This window comes from Pseudonaja textilis, chromosome 11, assembly GCF_049901715.1.
Source record: "Pseudonaja textilis isolate UNSWEBS1 chromosome 11, rPseTex1.2, whole genome shotgun sequence".
Classification (NCBI taxonomy): Eukaryota; Metazoa; Chordata; class Lepidosauria; order Squamata; family Elapidae; genus Pseudonaja; species Pseudonaja textilis.
This window is the reverse complement of record NC_142000.1, coordinates 5351506-5364066: the sequence shown is the minus strand read 5'-3', so window position 1 is coordinate 5364066 and position 12561 is coordinate 5351506. Positions and strand designations below refer to the sequence as shown.

The window sequence follows — 12561 nt, the reverse complement described above, 5'->3', positions numbered from 1 at the left end:
AGTCCTCGACTTACAACAGTTCATTTATGACCCTTGGAAGTTACAAAAGCACTGAAAAATATGACTTATGAGTTTTTCATAGTTACAACCTTTGCAGTATCCCCATGATCAGGGGATCAAAATTCAGATGGTTGGCAATTGACTCATATTTATGACCATTGCTGTATCCTAAGATCATGTGATCCCCTTCTGACAAGCAGACGTCAACGGGGAAGCTAGCTTCCCTTAACAACCGGGTTATTAACTTATCAGCTACAGTGATTCACTTAACAGCTGTGGCAAGAAAAGTTGTAAAAGGGGCAAAACTCACTGAACAAATGTCTCACTTAACAACACAAATGTTGAGACCAATTGTTGTCGTAAGTTGAGGACTACCTGTAAAGGAGAATATTTGTAACTCAGGGTTGAAATGAGAGGTCCTTGGTGCTCTCTGAGGTTGGTTGATTTCTTGCAGTGGAGTTCACTGATGAGGTTTCCTAGTTGGGTAATGCAATGTGTGCAAGAAAGTACGAAAGCTCAGAGAACACCAGAAATGGTTCTGACCGGTTCTGGAGATCTGGTAGCAGAAATTTTGAGTAGTTCAGAGAACTGGCCAATCCTACCTCTGACTGGCCCCACCAACCCCATCTAGTCTCTGCCTCCCATTGAGTCCCAGCTGATCGGCTGGGTGTTCTTTGGTTGCCCTGCACAGGAGAACAGAGCCGGAAAGCAGGTTAGTGGGGTGTGGGAGGGAATGGGGATTTTACAGTAACTTTCCCCTGCCACGCCCACCAAGCCATGGCCACAGAACCGGCAGTAAAAAGTTTTGAATCCCACCACTGGAGATCACCAAGGACCCCTCATGCTGGCTGAGAATTATGGGAATTGTGGTCCCCCCCCTTACATCATGTGGATCCTCTATCTCCATCTGCCCTCTGGAATCTCATGACATAAAGTCCTAAAAAAATTACATGCAATATGCTGACTCTGTAAACCGCTTAGAGAGGGCTGTAAAGGACTACAAAGCGGTATATAAATCTAAATGCTAATGCTAGTAACATCAGAGAAACAGAACAGAAAAATGCCTGAGAATCTAAGAGGAGTCGACAGGTTCTCCACCACCATTCCCTCAATATGCCCCTGTTGGAGACTGACTCTGGGGGAGAGGAGGAACAGCCACAGGGAGTGAAGGTGTGGCTCCGGAGGCTGGGGAGGAGGTTGGGGAAGGGCAGAGGCCAGCTGGGCAGTCAGAGGAGGAGCCAGGCCCATCCCCTCTCCATCCTAGGGCAAGGAGGAAAGGATAAAGGAGAGATGTCGTCTACGGGTGAGGAGAGGGCCTTGATCCTCTTCATGGGCTGCAGCTGTGACAACTGGATAAGAGGATGGACATGCGTACAGGCCAGGAAACAAAGCATGGAAATATCTCTACTTTATTGTTCCTCTCTGAGTTTGGCATCCTTCCCAGTGTGTGTTCTAATATTTGTGGACGTCTTCAAGCCCTTATCTCGCCTAGTTTGTGTTGTTTTTCACTCTTTATAGTTTAAATGGCATTTCCTCCTTCTTGTAACTGCTTGTGTGGGAGTTTTTTGTCTCCAGTCAAGGATATTTGGAGCTTGGAAGCCAAGTGAAAGAATAAAAAGGGCTTCACCTGTTTTTTTGTGACTATGTTTATTTTGTATCCCACCCTGGGTCATCACACAATAGAAGACTCATCTCACCATCTTCTCCTTTGCCCTTCCAAACACAGAAGGTCCAAGGCCAACTTTCCCTAAGGTTGTGTCGACCTCATGCTTCTCTGTGACATGTCAAGCATGTGCAAGTCTACAGCAGTGGTTCAGAGAACATCATGCCAAGGACCATGCTCATTATTTTTCTGAAGCTGCTAAGCCAATGCCCTGGGGACAGTCCGCCTGTTCTGCCAGAAGCCATTCGAGCTCGACCGTCGCTGGGTGAGGAAACCCTGTGGTTTATATGGGCAGGTGTGCACCAAACCTTTGCTAAGACCACAAAGCTCAAATTCCCACCAGAGACGGCAGGGGATAATGGCTGTTTCGCAGCACAATGCTGCACTCCAAACTGCAGTGGAATAATAAAGAAATAGAGGATCAAGATGAGGATAATTATTGGTGCTTCCAGGAATAAGTTCACAGCTAAACAACCCCCATAATTAGAGAACGCAGCTGAGCCATCTGAAGGAGATCATGGAACTGTATCAGCAAATCAGCTAAGAATTGCACAGAGCTTATAAGCATTTACTCGGAAGTAAGTCTCTTTCAGCATGACAACAGAGACTGTGACATTTCTGTACAGATACAGTCAATAAATAGGGTTTTTCTACCCAGATAAATATGCATTCTTATTCTAGTTGCATGAATCCAAGCTAGCGTTAATGCAACTGTGAATCTGATGCTACGGGGCTATTTTAGCAATCTCCCCCTCCTTTTGAGTGTTCGTCATTATTCTATAATGTTGATATTTTAAACTCTAATTTTAAGTTTTAATTTCAGATGTTAATTTATCGGTTATATTCTATTGGACATACTGCCCAGAGCTCCTCTTTGAGGAAAATGGGTGATTTAGAAATATGAAATATAAACAAACAAATCCATGTTTAGGTTTAGCTAAAGGCTGGTGGGAAATTTAAATGCATGAAAGCCCAGGTTCACTTAACTGAAGGTTCAGCTAAGCTGATTTATTGCTACAGGCCTCAGCACAGGAATCTCCTCAGCCGACGGTCAACACCTACTTTGAATTACATAAGATTTAACAGCACTCAAGAGGAGTGGGACCTAGATCACTTAGCGATTCTAGGCTGATGCCTCCTTTCACTCCACCCCAGGTTCTGCCATCCTTTTTCCTGCACACTTTCCCCCTTCTCTGGAGTAATGCAGAGATTTGCAGTCAAACAAACAAAAAAGCTGGCTGGTTTCGGTGCTAAGCCACCCCATAGAGGTGGCGAAGAAGGGGGAGACTGCCTGCAGGATTGAGGAGAGCCACATCTCTCCTCCTCAGCTGGCCATTACTCCCTTTCCTGGAGGCGGTTGCAGCGGTGGTCAGAAATGGCCACCTCAAAGAAGAACTCGACTGGAAAAGAATGTGCAGGAGGAAGATAAGAAGAGAAAGTTTTGGTTGACCAGGTTAAACTGCAAAAGCAACAACTAAGGTACTCTGGAATTTAAACTAAAAAAAAAGTAAGATTGTTCCCAAAGAAGACTTTGAAGCAGCGAAGGAGAGAGGAAAGGGAAAGGATTTGGTTTTTCTTCTTCTCTCCCTTTCCCTATACTGCCAGCTAAGAGATTTAAATAAGAAATTGGAAAAAAAAATCCACTTTGACATCAATAGGCATTTAAGCTGAAAATAAAATGTCAAAGAGATAATAAAGATTTCTGGATACTTAAAAGCTTTTAAAAGCAGGAAAGGAGAGAAAAAGAATAAAAGGGCAGGATCTGGAAAAAGGGAGGAGATTGCCTGGAATTAAAAGGAATTTACAGTAAAACCTCAACAAGACTTTTAAAAGATACATTTTAACTGAAACTTGGCTACAAAATAGTAGAACCCCAGGAAGAGAAAGTAGAAAAAAGAAGCATGAAGAAACAGCTTGGGAGTATTTGGATTATTTGTTGATCTCTGGATTTTTGGTTATTGCATTTGAATGACTAAAATAAATCAGGTGGTTGTTTAAAAGTGTTTAAAATGGCACTACTTTTAGATGAACTGAAAATGGAACTTAAAAAGTACAAAAAAGATGCACAAGAAGGGAGAGGTTCTTTTGGCTTCGTATTTCAATTCTTAGAAATGGAGATCTGGAACTATGAGAAACAACAAGAAATGCCTGCAGAACAAGAAGACTGGGACAAAGAAGAAGCCATCTTTAATGAGCAAGTAATTTTATGTGGGGAAAAAAGAGGAAAGGGGGGAAAGAGAATGAAAAGTTTAAGATTTGAAAAAACAACCAAGAAAAGGAATAACAACTTGAAAAATAAGTATAATATTAGAAGGCAACAGAAGAGGGGAATACAGAAGAGAGAATTAGAATTAGAGAGACAAGGGGGTAAAAAGGGGAGGGAGAAGAAGAGAGGGAAGAAGGAAAGGAAAAGAAGTTATAAAGGACAGAAACAAGATATGGAGAAACAGGGCCTATTTAAAGATAATGGGTGAAAATTTAATTGAAAAAGGGATTCTGCAAAGTTACATAAGATAGTATTGTTATATTAGAAATAATTTTAGAAAATATGAAACAACGTATGATTAAAATGATGGATAAAATACTTATTGTAATCTAGTGAAATGTTTGTTAATAAATAAATGAAATAAAATGAATGAGAGAATTGGATTAGGAAAGGATGGGAACATTTTAATTATTTAATGCTTTATAAAATATAAGGGAAGAGAAATAGGGGGAAAAATTAATTACGGAAAACTTATAAGTGTTCCCAAGGAAATATGATATTTAATTGAAAAATGTTAAAGATGTTAAGACTTTAATGACTATTAATGATAGAACTGAATTGGAATGGAATGAGTGTTTTAATTACATATATTTATAATCACTTTTTAAGAATATAGTGTACATTTTAAGAATGCACCAGGCAGAATTTGATTGGAAGTTATGTATTATATTGAATGTTATAACCTCAAGGTATATATTGAAGCTTAAGTAAGAGTTGAATGGATAAAATTAAAAGATATAAAGGTGTCATACTCCAATTAGTAACTACAGGAGAAAATTTGTTTAATGAGAAAAGAAAATATGAAATTGAAACAGGACAGACAAAAGTATAAATATAATGATTTGAATTGAGATGAGATAATTAAAATAAAATTGAGAAAATTAAGAGAGGAGAAAAACTATGTAGAAAATGTAAAACAATAATAAGATATGGAATAGAACATAAAAGTGAGCATGAAATTGAGTTTGTGTCTGTACAAAGAAGCGTAACCCGGGACCATGCTATTTTCAAAAAAAGATGTTTTATTTGTATTATGAGGTGTTTTTTTTGTGAAAACCCAAATAAAATTTTCAAAAAAATAAAAATAAAATAAATAAATAAATACTGGCAGATAGTGGTGAAACAAACAGGTGCCATTCTTAATTTAGAAAATCCCGCCCATTAATACCTCCGTCTGCTGCCATAGGGAAGTTTGAAAGAGAAGGTGAGGGAAGGTCTGTCACTTGGCTAGGAATAATATTCTGCCAGCAGGCCTGAGGAACCCAGAGCGGGATGGAGCCCATTAAATGGCTCCTGTGATCTGCTGTCACTGAGGTGGGAGGTGATTTTATTATATTAATTTATTTGATTCTTCTGATTAGTTTTACTATTTTAAGTGTGATTTTATATTCTGTAAGCCGCCTTGAATCGCCGTGGTGAACAGGTGGCAATATAAATCCAATAAATAAATAAATAAACAAACAAATAAATAAACATCCTAGATATCACGATTCTCCTAATTTGAATGTATGCCAAATATCAGTTTTCTGTTTTTGGACATTTCCATGGAAAGCTAAAACTTTAGAGCAGTGGTAGGATTCTTTTTTTTTTACTACCAGTTCTGTGGGTGTGGCTTGGTCTGTGTGGCAGGGGAAGGATACTGTAAAATCTCCATTCCTTTCCACTCCTGGGGGAAGGTTACTGCAAAATCCCCATTCCCTCCCCACCCCACTAACCTGCTTTCCAGCTCCGTTCTCCTGTGCAGGGCAACAAAAGAAGACCCAGCCAATCAGCTGGGACTCAATGGGAGGCAGAGAATAGATGGGGGCGGGGCCAGTCAGAGGCGGGATTTGCCGGTTCTCCAAACTACTCAAAATTTCCGCTATCGAAACTCTAGAACTGGTCAGAACCCGCTGAATATCATCTCTGGTGCTTTAGAGCGAGGGTGGGCAACCATGGGAATTTTACGACATGTGGACTTCAAGTTCCAGAATTCCTGAGCCAGCAAAGGTCCCCTCGTTTCGACCCTGAGCTACAAATATTCTTTTTATCGAAACTACAGTATCCAATAAATAATGGAAGCTGCACCCATTAGAACAGGAATGGCAAAAAATTGGAATTTGGCCATGACCCCTTCATAAAATATGATAATTAATAAGATACATGAATGTGCTGAAATGAATAGACGAACTAAACTGCTAAAAGAAAGGCAAGACAGTGAATATTACAAAACTTGGGATATCTGGTACGACTGGCTAAAGAAAAGGTGATATTTGATGATCTGGTAACATTTTGGAAAATAAGGGTGACGTGTACATAAATGTAAATAAACTATATGTATGCATATATAGAGTTTAAAATGACAAAGCAGTTATTATGACAATGTATAACACGCTATCAGAAGGAAAGTACAAGTGTATCTATTGCTCAAACAACGCTGCAAAATGTATATATATGTTTTTAATTTTATAAATGTTGAATAAACATATTATAAGAAAAAAGAACAAGGATGTCAAACTTGATTTCATTGAGGGCCACCATCAGGGTTGTGTTTGACCTTGGAGGGCTAGAGGGGCGTGTCCAGACCAATGTCACTTGTTGTTGGCGGCACCTATGGTGGCCTGGATAGGGCTGGGGGGATACATTAACGTCCCGAGCTCCATTTTAGGCTGCGATGGCCTCCTTCAGCCCTGTGCCAGCCTGGGAGGACCACACATGCCCCTTCCAAGCTCCATTTTTGCTGGCAGAGGCACTGCGGACTGGTCCTCCGCTGTTTCCAGGGCAGCTCCATGGGCCAGATCTAAACACCCCGTGGGCCAGATTTAAAAACCCCGTGGGCCAGATCTAAACATCTCATGGGCCAGATCCGGTTTGCAGGCTTTGAGTTCGACACCCCCGCATTAGAAATACACTTGCAGGATAAAATTCAGCTGGACAGGTCAGGTGGAGTAACTTCTCAAGCCCTTTCCATCAAAGAAATATATCACTGAGGACCATGAGGCAGGCGAGATTTTATGAACTGAAATCATTTCTTCGTTGCTACGGTTATCTAGATTGCAACTCACCCGTCTTTCCTTATCCCCATATTCTACGCCCAGCGTGTCCATGGCACGGACAATAGCTGCCAAAGATTGAATAGTGTTGCTATAGATCACAGGCTTGTACTGCTTCACGTCTTCTCCGGAAAAGCCATCTTCATGGATGATCCTTGGTAGGGAGAAAACAAAGAGGTTGGTTAAGAGGGAGGAAGAGAAAGCGTCATCAAAAATAAAACGGGTTTCCTTGGAGCCTTATATGAATGTCGTGCAGAACCAGCCCCAAACTGACCCTTTTTAACTGATTCCAAAATTTACTTCTGCAATTTCTTGGGAAGGAGAGGAGAGGAGAGGAGAGGAAAAAAGAGAAGAGACCTCATAGGTGAAGAAATGTATCTTTGTACGAAATCATTTGTGTATGATTATTTTTATTAATTACATAGATTTATACCCAAAGGCAGGACAAACAGCAATGGAGGGAAACTAATCAAGGGGAGAAGCAACTTAGAACTAAGGAGAAATTTCCTGACGGTGAGAACAATTCATCAGTGGAACGAATGGGTGCTCCATCACAGGAGGTTTCCTGCTTGAGCAGGGGGTTGGACTAGATGACCTCCAAGGTCCCTTCCAACTCTGTTATTCTGTGATATATTGCTTCAATCTGTCGGCTCCAAGAAACTTACAAAATCCCAATGCAGTATTTAAGGTTCATATATTAAATAAAATAAAATAAAAACAAATAAAATATAAAAATAATAATTGAAAAATAATAAATTAATCAGTTAAAAAGGAAACAAAAAACCCCAAATAAACTCAAAGGGTAGACTCGATGGACTACTCTACTAGGTCTTTTTCTGCCGTCAGTTTTCTATATTTCTAGGTTTCTATAATATTACCCCAAACAAACCCCAACTAACGATAATCTCGACAACTCACACCCACAATAATCAGTCTTTCATTGTTTCTGCACCGACCAGTGTTTTCTCAACCTGGACAATTCTAAGAGGTGTGGACTCCAACTCCCAGAATTCCCTATCCACCATGGGAGTTGAAGTCCACACCTCTTAAAGATGTCAAAGCTAAGAAACATTAGTTCCAGACCAAGCAGTCACAACTGGCTCTCATTTACTGGTTCCTTATCCTTTCTTCCATTTCCTCCCATGCAAAAGGGGCTCACAAATAAAATTATCGTGGATAAAATGTGGCCTTTCCCCCACTTATTTCGTTATGGCGTGGCTAAGGATGCGCACAAATGTTCTGTTTTCAACAACAGCCTCCTCCTCCTCCTCCTCTTTGTGCTCTACAACATCTCTTGCTCCTTTGGATTTTCCTGAAGCCAAGGGAGATACCAGAAGGGAAGATCTCCAGTGGGTATTTTTGAAAATAAAAAATAAAAAAGCACTGTGAGTAGCCACACAAGTTGCAAAGTGATCCAAAGAAGTCCAGTAGAAAACACAAAGGTTACAGTTGCCCCACCCACCATTTCCAGTGACTCACTGGGAAAAAAAAAAATTCAGAAGCAATCTTTGAGCCCTCCTCATCCGAAAAGGACAGTGGTTCCCTTATAAGTTAGTTAGTTGATTTATTTACAAGACTTATTTGGCTCCCTAGGAGCACAGAGGCTCGAGCGTGTTGGAACGCTGGGCAGGAGGTGAGGAAACCCATGTTCGAAACCCAAGAGCTGCCGTGGGGCGGGGTTGAGTTCTTGTCCTTTCCTCCAGCTCTTGATGGGGACATGAAGGTAAAAGTAAAGGTCCCCCTCGCACATATGTGCTAGTCGTTTCTGGCTCTAGGGGGCAGTGCTCATCTCCGTTACAAAGCTGAAGAACCAGCACTGTCCAAAGATGTCTCCATGGTCATGTGGCCGGCATGACTAAATGCCAAAGGCGCATGGAACACTGTTATCTTCCCGCTAAAGGGGTCCCTATTTTTCTACTTGCATTTTTCACGTGCTTTCGAACTGCTAGGTTGGCAGAAGCTGGGGCAAAGAACGGGAACTCACTCCGTTATGCGGCGCTAGGGATTCAAACCACCAAACTGCCGGCCTTTCTGATCCACAAGCTCAGAGTCTTAGCCTCTGAGCCACCGTGTCCCTTGGGGACATGAAAGGATCCCCCAAAGGGGGACTGTACCCAGAATTAGTTGGGGACATCATACCCAGGGTGACAGTGATGTCACGGACCGGCTAATCCTTTCAACTCAGAAGCACTCCCTATCTCATGCACAATAACTCTGGTACATCATAGGATTTGGGCTAGCTCCGTCAAAGCAACCTAAGATGGCTCTGAAGTCCGACATTCACTAGGCATGTGCCAACTGCAGACACCCAAATTCTCAACCATTAGGGTTCCCCACCTGTTTGCAGAAACATCTGCACGGCAGTCATTAGGGACAGTCTCCCCTGGACATTCAGAAAGACCAACTGGCCAACTGCAAAGAAAGTGGGGACGGACAACTACGTCCCATCTCTGCTCTTTCTTGCTATGTTGTTTATCTCTCTTCCTCCTGCTTCTCCCTGCTCCTCAGGGCCTCTGATCCTCCTCTGCCCAACCCTTAGGGGAAATTAGCAGCTAAAGGAGAGAGGTAATAAGCATTGATAAACAATCAGTGTGGCTCCAGATCCCATGATATTTTGCCAGCTTTTCTCTAGAGGAACTCAGAGACTTCATAACACTTGAAGGTGGACAGAAAGCAGAGCTGGCATCAAAGGCGTTCAGTACAGAAATAAAAATAAAGGCTCATAAAAGCTCCTGGTTAGGAATTCCTCAGGAAAAAAATATACACATAAATGATTAAGAGGTGTTATTTCTCACCTTTGGTACATAAAACTTTATGGGAAGGGGAGGTGCCTTTTCAGGCAGCTGGTAGACAATAATCCATGTGTAATAATGATTTTAAAAAAATTAAGCATGGCGCAAATCTCAAGAGATTTCACATTTTGTGAGAATTTGGCAAAATCGCCTCTCAGCTGTCCTGTAATAACACTGGAATCTCCTGAGATCTGGTGATAGCCTGAGATTTGGGTCATTAAATATTAAAATAGATTTTTCACAGTACATCAGAACACACATTGATGCTCTGCAATCGACTGGTACAGGCTTGGTAACAAGGGCTTTGCAAGGAAAGGTCCAGAAAGTAAGATGGAGGTTGCAGTTGGGGGATTGAAGCTGCATTGCCTTTTTTATCTGTGTTGCACAAACATCCTTGCTTAGCTGAGCTAGTAGGAACAAAAGAAAGGGAAGGAGGGAGGGAAGGGAGAAAACAGAGGAGGAGAGGAAGGAATGAAGGAAGGAGCAAGGGAGGGAGGGAAAAAGAAGGGATGGAGGAAGAAAGGAATAGAGGGAGGATGGAAGGAAGGGAGGGAGGGGGAGGGAGGAAAAAGGAAGGAGATAGGAAGAAGGAAGGAAGGAGAGAGGGAAAGAGGGAGAGAGGGAGGGACGGAGGAAGGAAGGAATGGAGAGAGGAGGGGACAGAGGGAGAGAAGAAGGGATGGAGGGAGGATGGAAGGAAGGAAGGGAGGAAAAAAGGAAGGAGATAAGAAGAAGGAAGGAAGGAGAGAAGAAAGGAGGGAGAGAGGGAGGGACGGAGGAAGGAAGGAATGGAGGGAGGAGGGAGGGAAGAGTGGGAGGGAGGGACAGAGGAAGGAAGGAAATCTTCCAGTTGTTCCAGAAAGGAGCTTTAAAGGCAAAAGCCCTTTGCACCTTCACTGATCTAATTAAGTGTGGTGTGGGAATCCAGCTAGGAATCCAGCATGGTTTCTTGCTAGCGAGAGGAATAAGGCTGCCAGTGACGCAAATTTCTCTTCACCGGGAGCAGATTGTCATACACCATAACAGCTTTGGATTGCAATAGACCTATTTATTATTAGCAGAACCTGGTCCAGAAAAAAAACCTCAAATGTGTGATTCCACAAAACATGGCTATCCAATTTCTAGTTCCCAGACATCAAGATATGAAAAAAACCCGCACATTTTAAACAGGCCATTGTGCTGGATATATAGAAGAAAGATGAATTTTTTTATTTCTCACAAATTCTGGAACAAATATTTGCTTTTTAGAAAAGCATAGAAGTGCCCCTTAGATTTCCTGAACTGTCTTAACATTCATGCAAAGATCATGATGAAATTGTTGAGTTCCTTGCTTCCTTTTTTCCATCCTTCCACCCTCCCTCCCTTCCTTTTCTTCCCATATCGCTCCTTCCTTCCTTCCTTTTCTTCTCATCTCCCTCCTCCTTCCCTCCTTTCTTTCTCCCTTTTTCCCCATCTCTCTCCTTCCTTCCTTCCTTCCTTCCTTCCTTCCTTCCTTCCTTCCTTCCTTCCTTCCTTCCTTCCTTCCTTCCTTCCTTCCTTCCTTCCTTCTAAGCAGGGTACTCAATAATATGGTATGATTAATTTCTTTTATTTGTTATTCAGTTCTGTATGTATTGTGTATACCTCAATTTGCACTTTAAAAATGTAAATCAGTTCTGCATTAGACATAACCTGTGTGTGTTTGTGTGTGTGTGTGTGTGTGGTGTTTAGAATGCACACACATTTCAAACAGGCTCTTTGCTGTGTGTGTTGCCATCCAAATCAATTCTTCCAATTCTTTAGCCCAAGGTTTAATTTCCCGTGTGTCATCTGAGTGAAGGCGGGAAACATTGGGCAGAGCTGATGAACTCTGGGGTATTAACCAAACCCAAAACAGAGCAAAGATCCTCTTTCTATCTTCACCCCAACCTTGCAAAAATAAGAGAGAGAGAAAAAAAACATCACGCTGAGCAGAAAAGCGGGATCATCCCTTCGGATAAACTGGACAAACCTTTTTACAGCTTGCAAACACCCTAGGAGGATCAAGGCAAGAAGTTTGCTTTGGCCCTGGAGGCAAATTGTGTAGCTATAAATCACACTGTGGCTTCTTCTGCCTTATTTTCCATTTTCTTTTTCAAGTAAAACAACAACAACAGCCACAGAATTTGGTCAGGTGAAGCCGGTAGTAGCAGCAAGTGGGAATCATGCCGCTTGGACTCACCGGCAATTTTCATTTAAAGGAGGAAACAGTTGGATTGCAGGAGGCAACTACAAGTTGGTACCAACAGGAGGTGGTATCTGGGCCTGCAACCGCCCCATGGGGGAATGAAGCAAAACAAATCAATGCACAGGCTTTGGGGAGAGGGAGGAGACGGGGCACCAAGATCGGCGAATTCCTACCATGAAGCTCACGTTGAGGTTTGTGGCGTCCTTGATGCTTTCTGGGCTTGGTGGCTTCCTTGAAGATATTTCATTACCAAAGGAGGAGGAGGAGGAGGAGGAGGAGGAGGAGTAGGAGAAAGAGGACTATGAGGTCTTTGGTGATTTTCATGCAGACCAGTAGTGGGATTCAATTTTTTTTACTACCGGTTCTGTGGGCATGGCTTGGCGGGTGTTGTGTGGCTTGATGGGCGTGGCTTAGTGGGCACGGCAGGGGAAGGATCCCCATTCCCTCCCCACCCCACTAACCTGCTTGGGATGGGATGGGAAGGAATGGGATAGAGAAAAGAATAGAATAGAAAATAGAATAGAATAGAATAGAATAGAATAGAATAGAATAGAATAGAATAGAATAGAATAGAATAGAATAGAATAGAATAGAATAGAATA

At 42.1% G+C, this 12561-nt stretch overlaps 1 protein-coding gene across 2 annotated transcripts in view; it reads right to left on the bottom strand.

The window, feature by feature from the left end:
* Positions 1-12561, bottom strand: part of GNAO1 (G protein subunit alpha o1) — a 195041-nt gene that overhangs the window by 89054 nt on the left and 93426 nt on the right. For both annotated transcript variants that reach the window (XM_026714420.2, XM_087940499.1), the window contains exon 3: positions 6974-7115. In XM_026714420.2, the coding sequence (XP_026570205.1) occupies positions 6974-7115 (142 nt within the window). The remainder of the gene's footprint in view (positions 1-6973; positions 7116-12561) is intronic.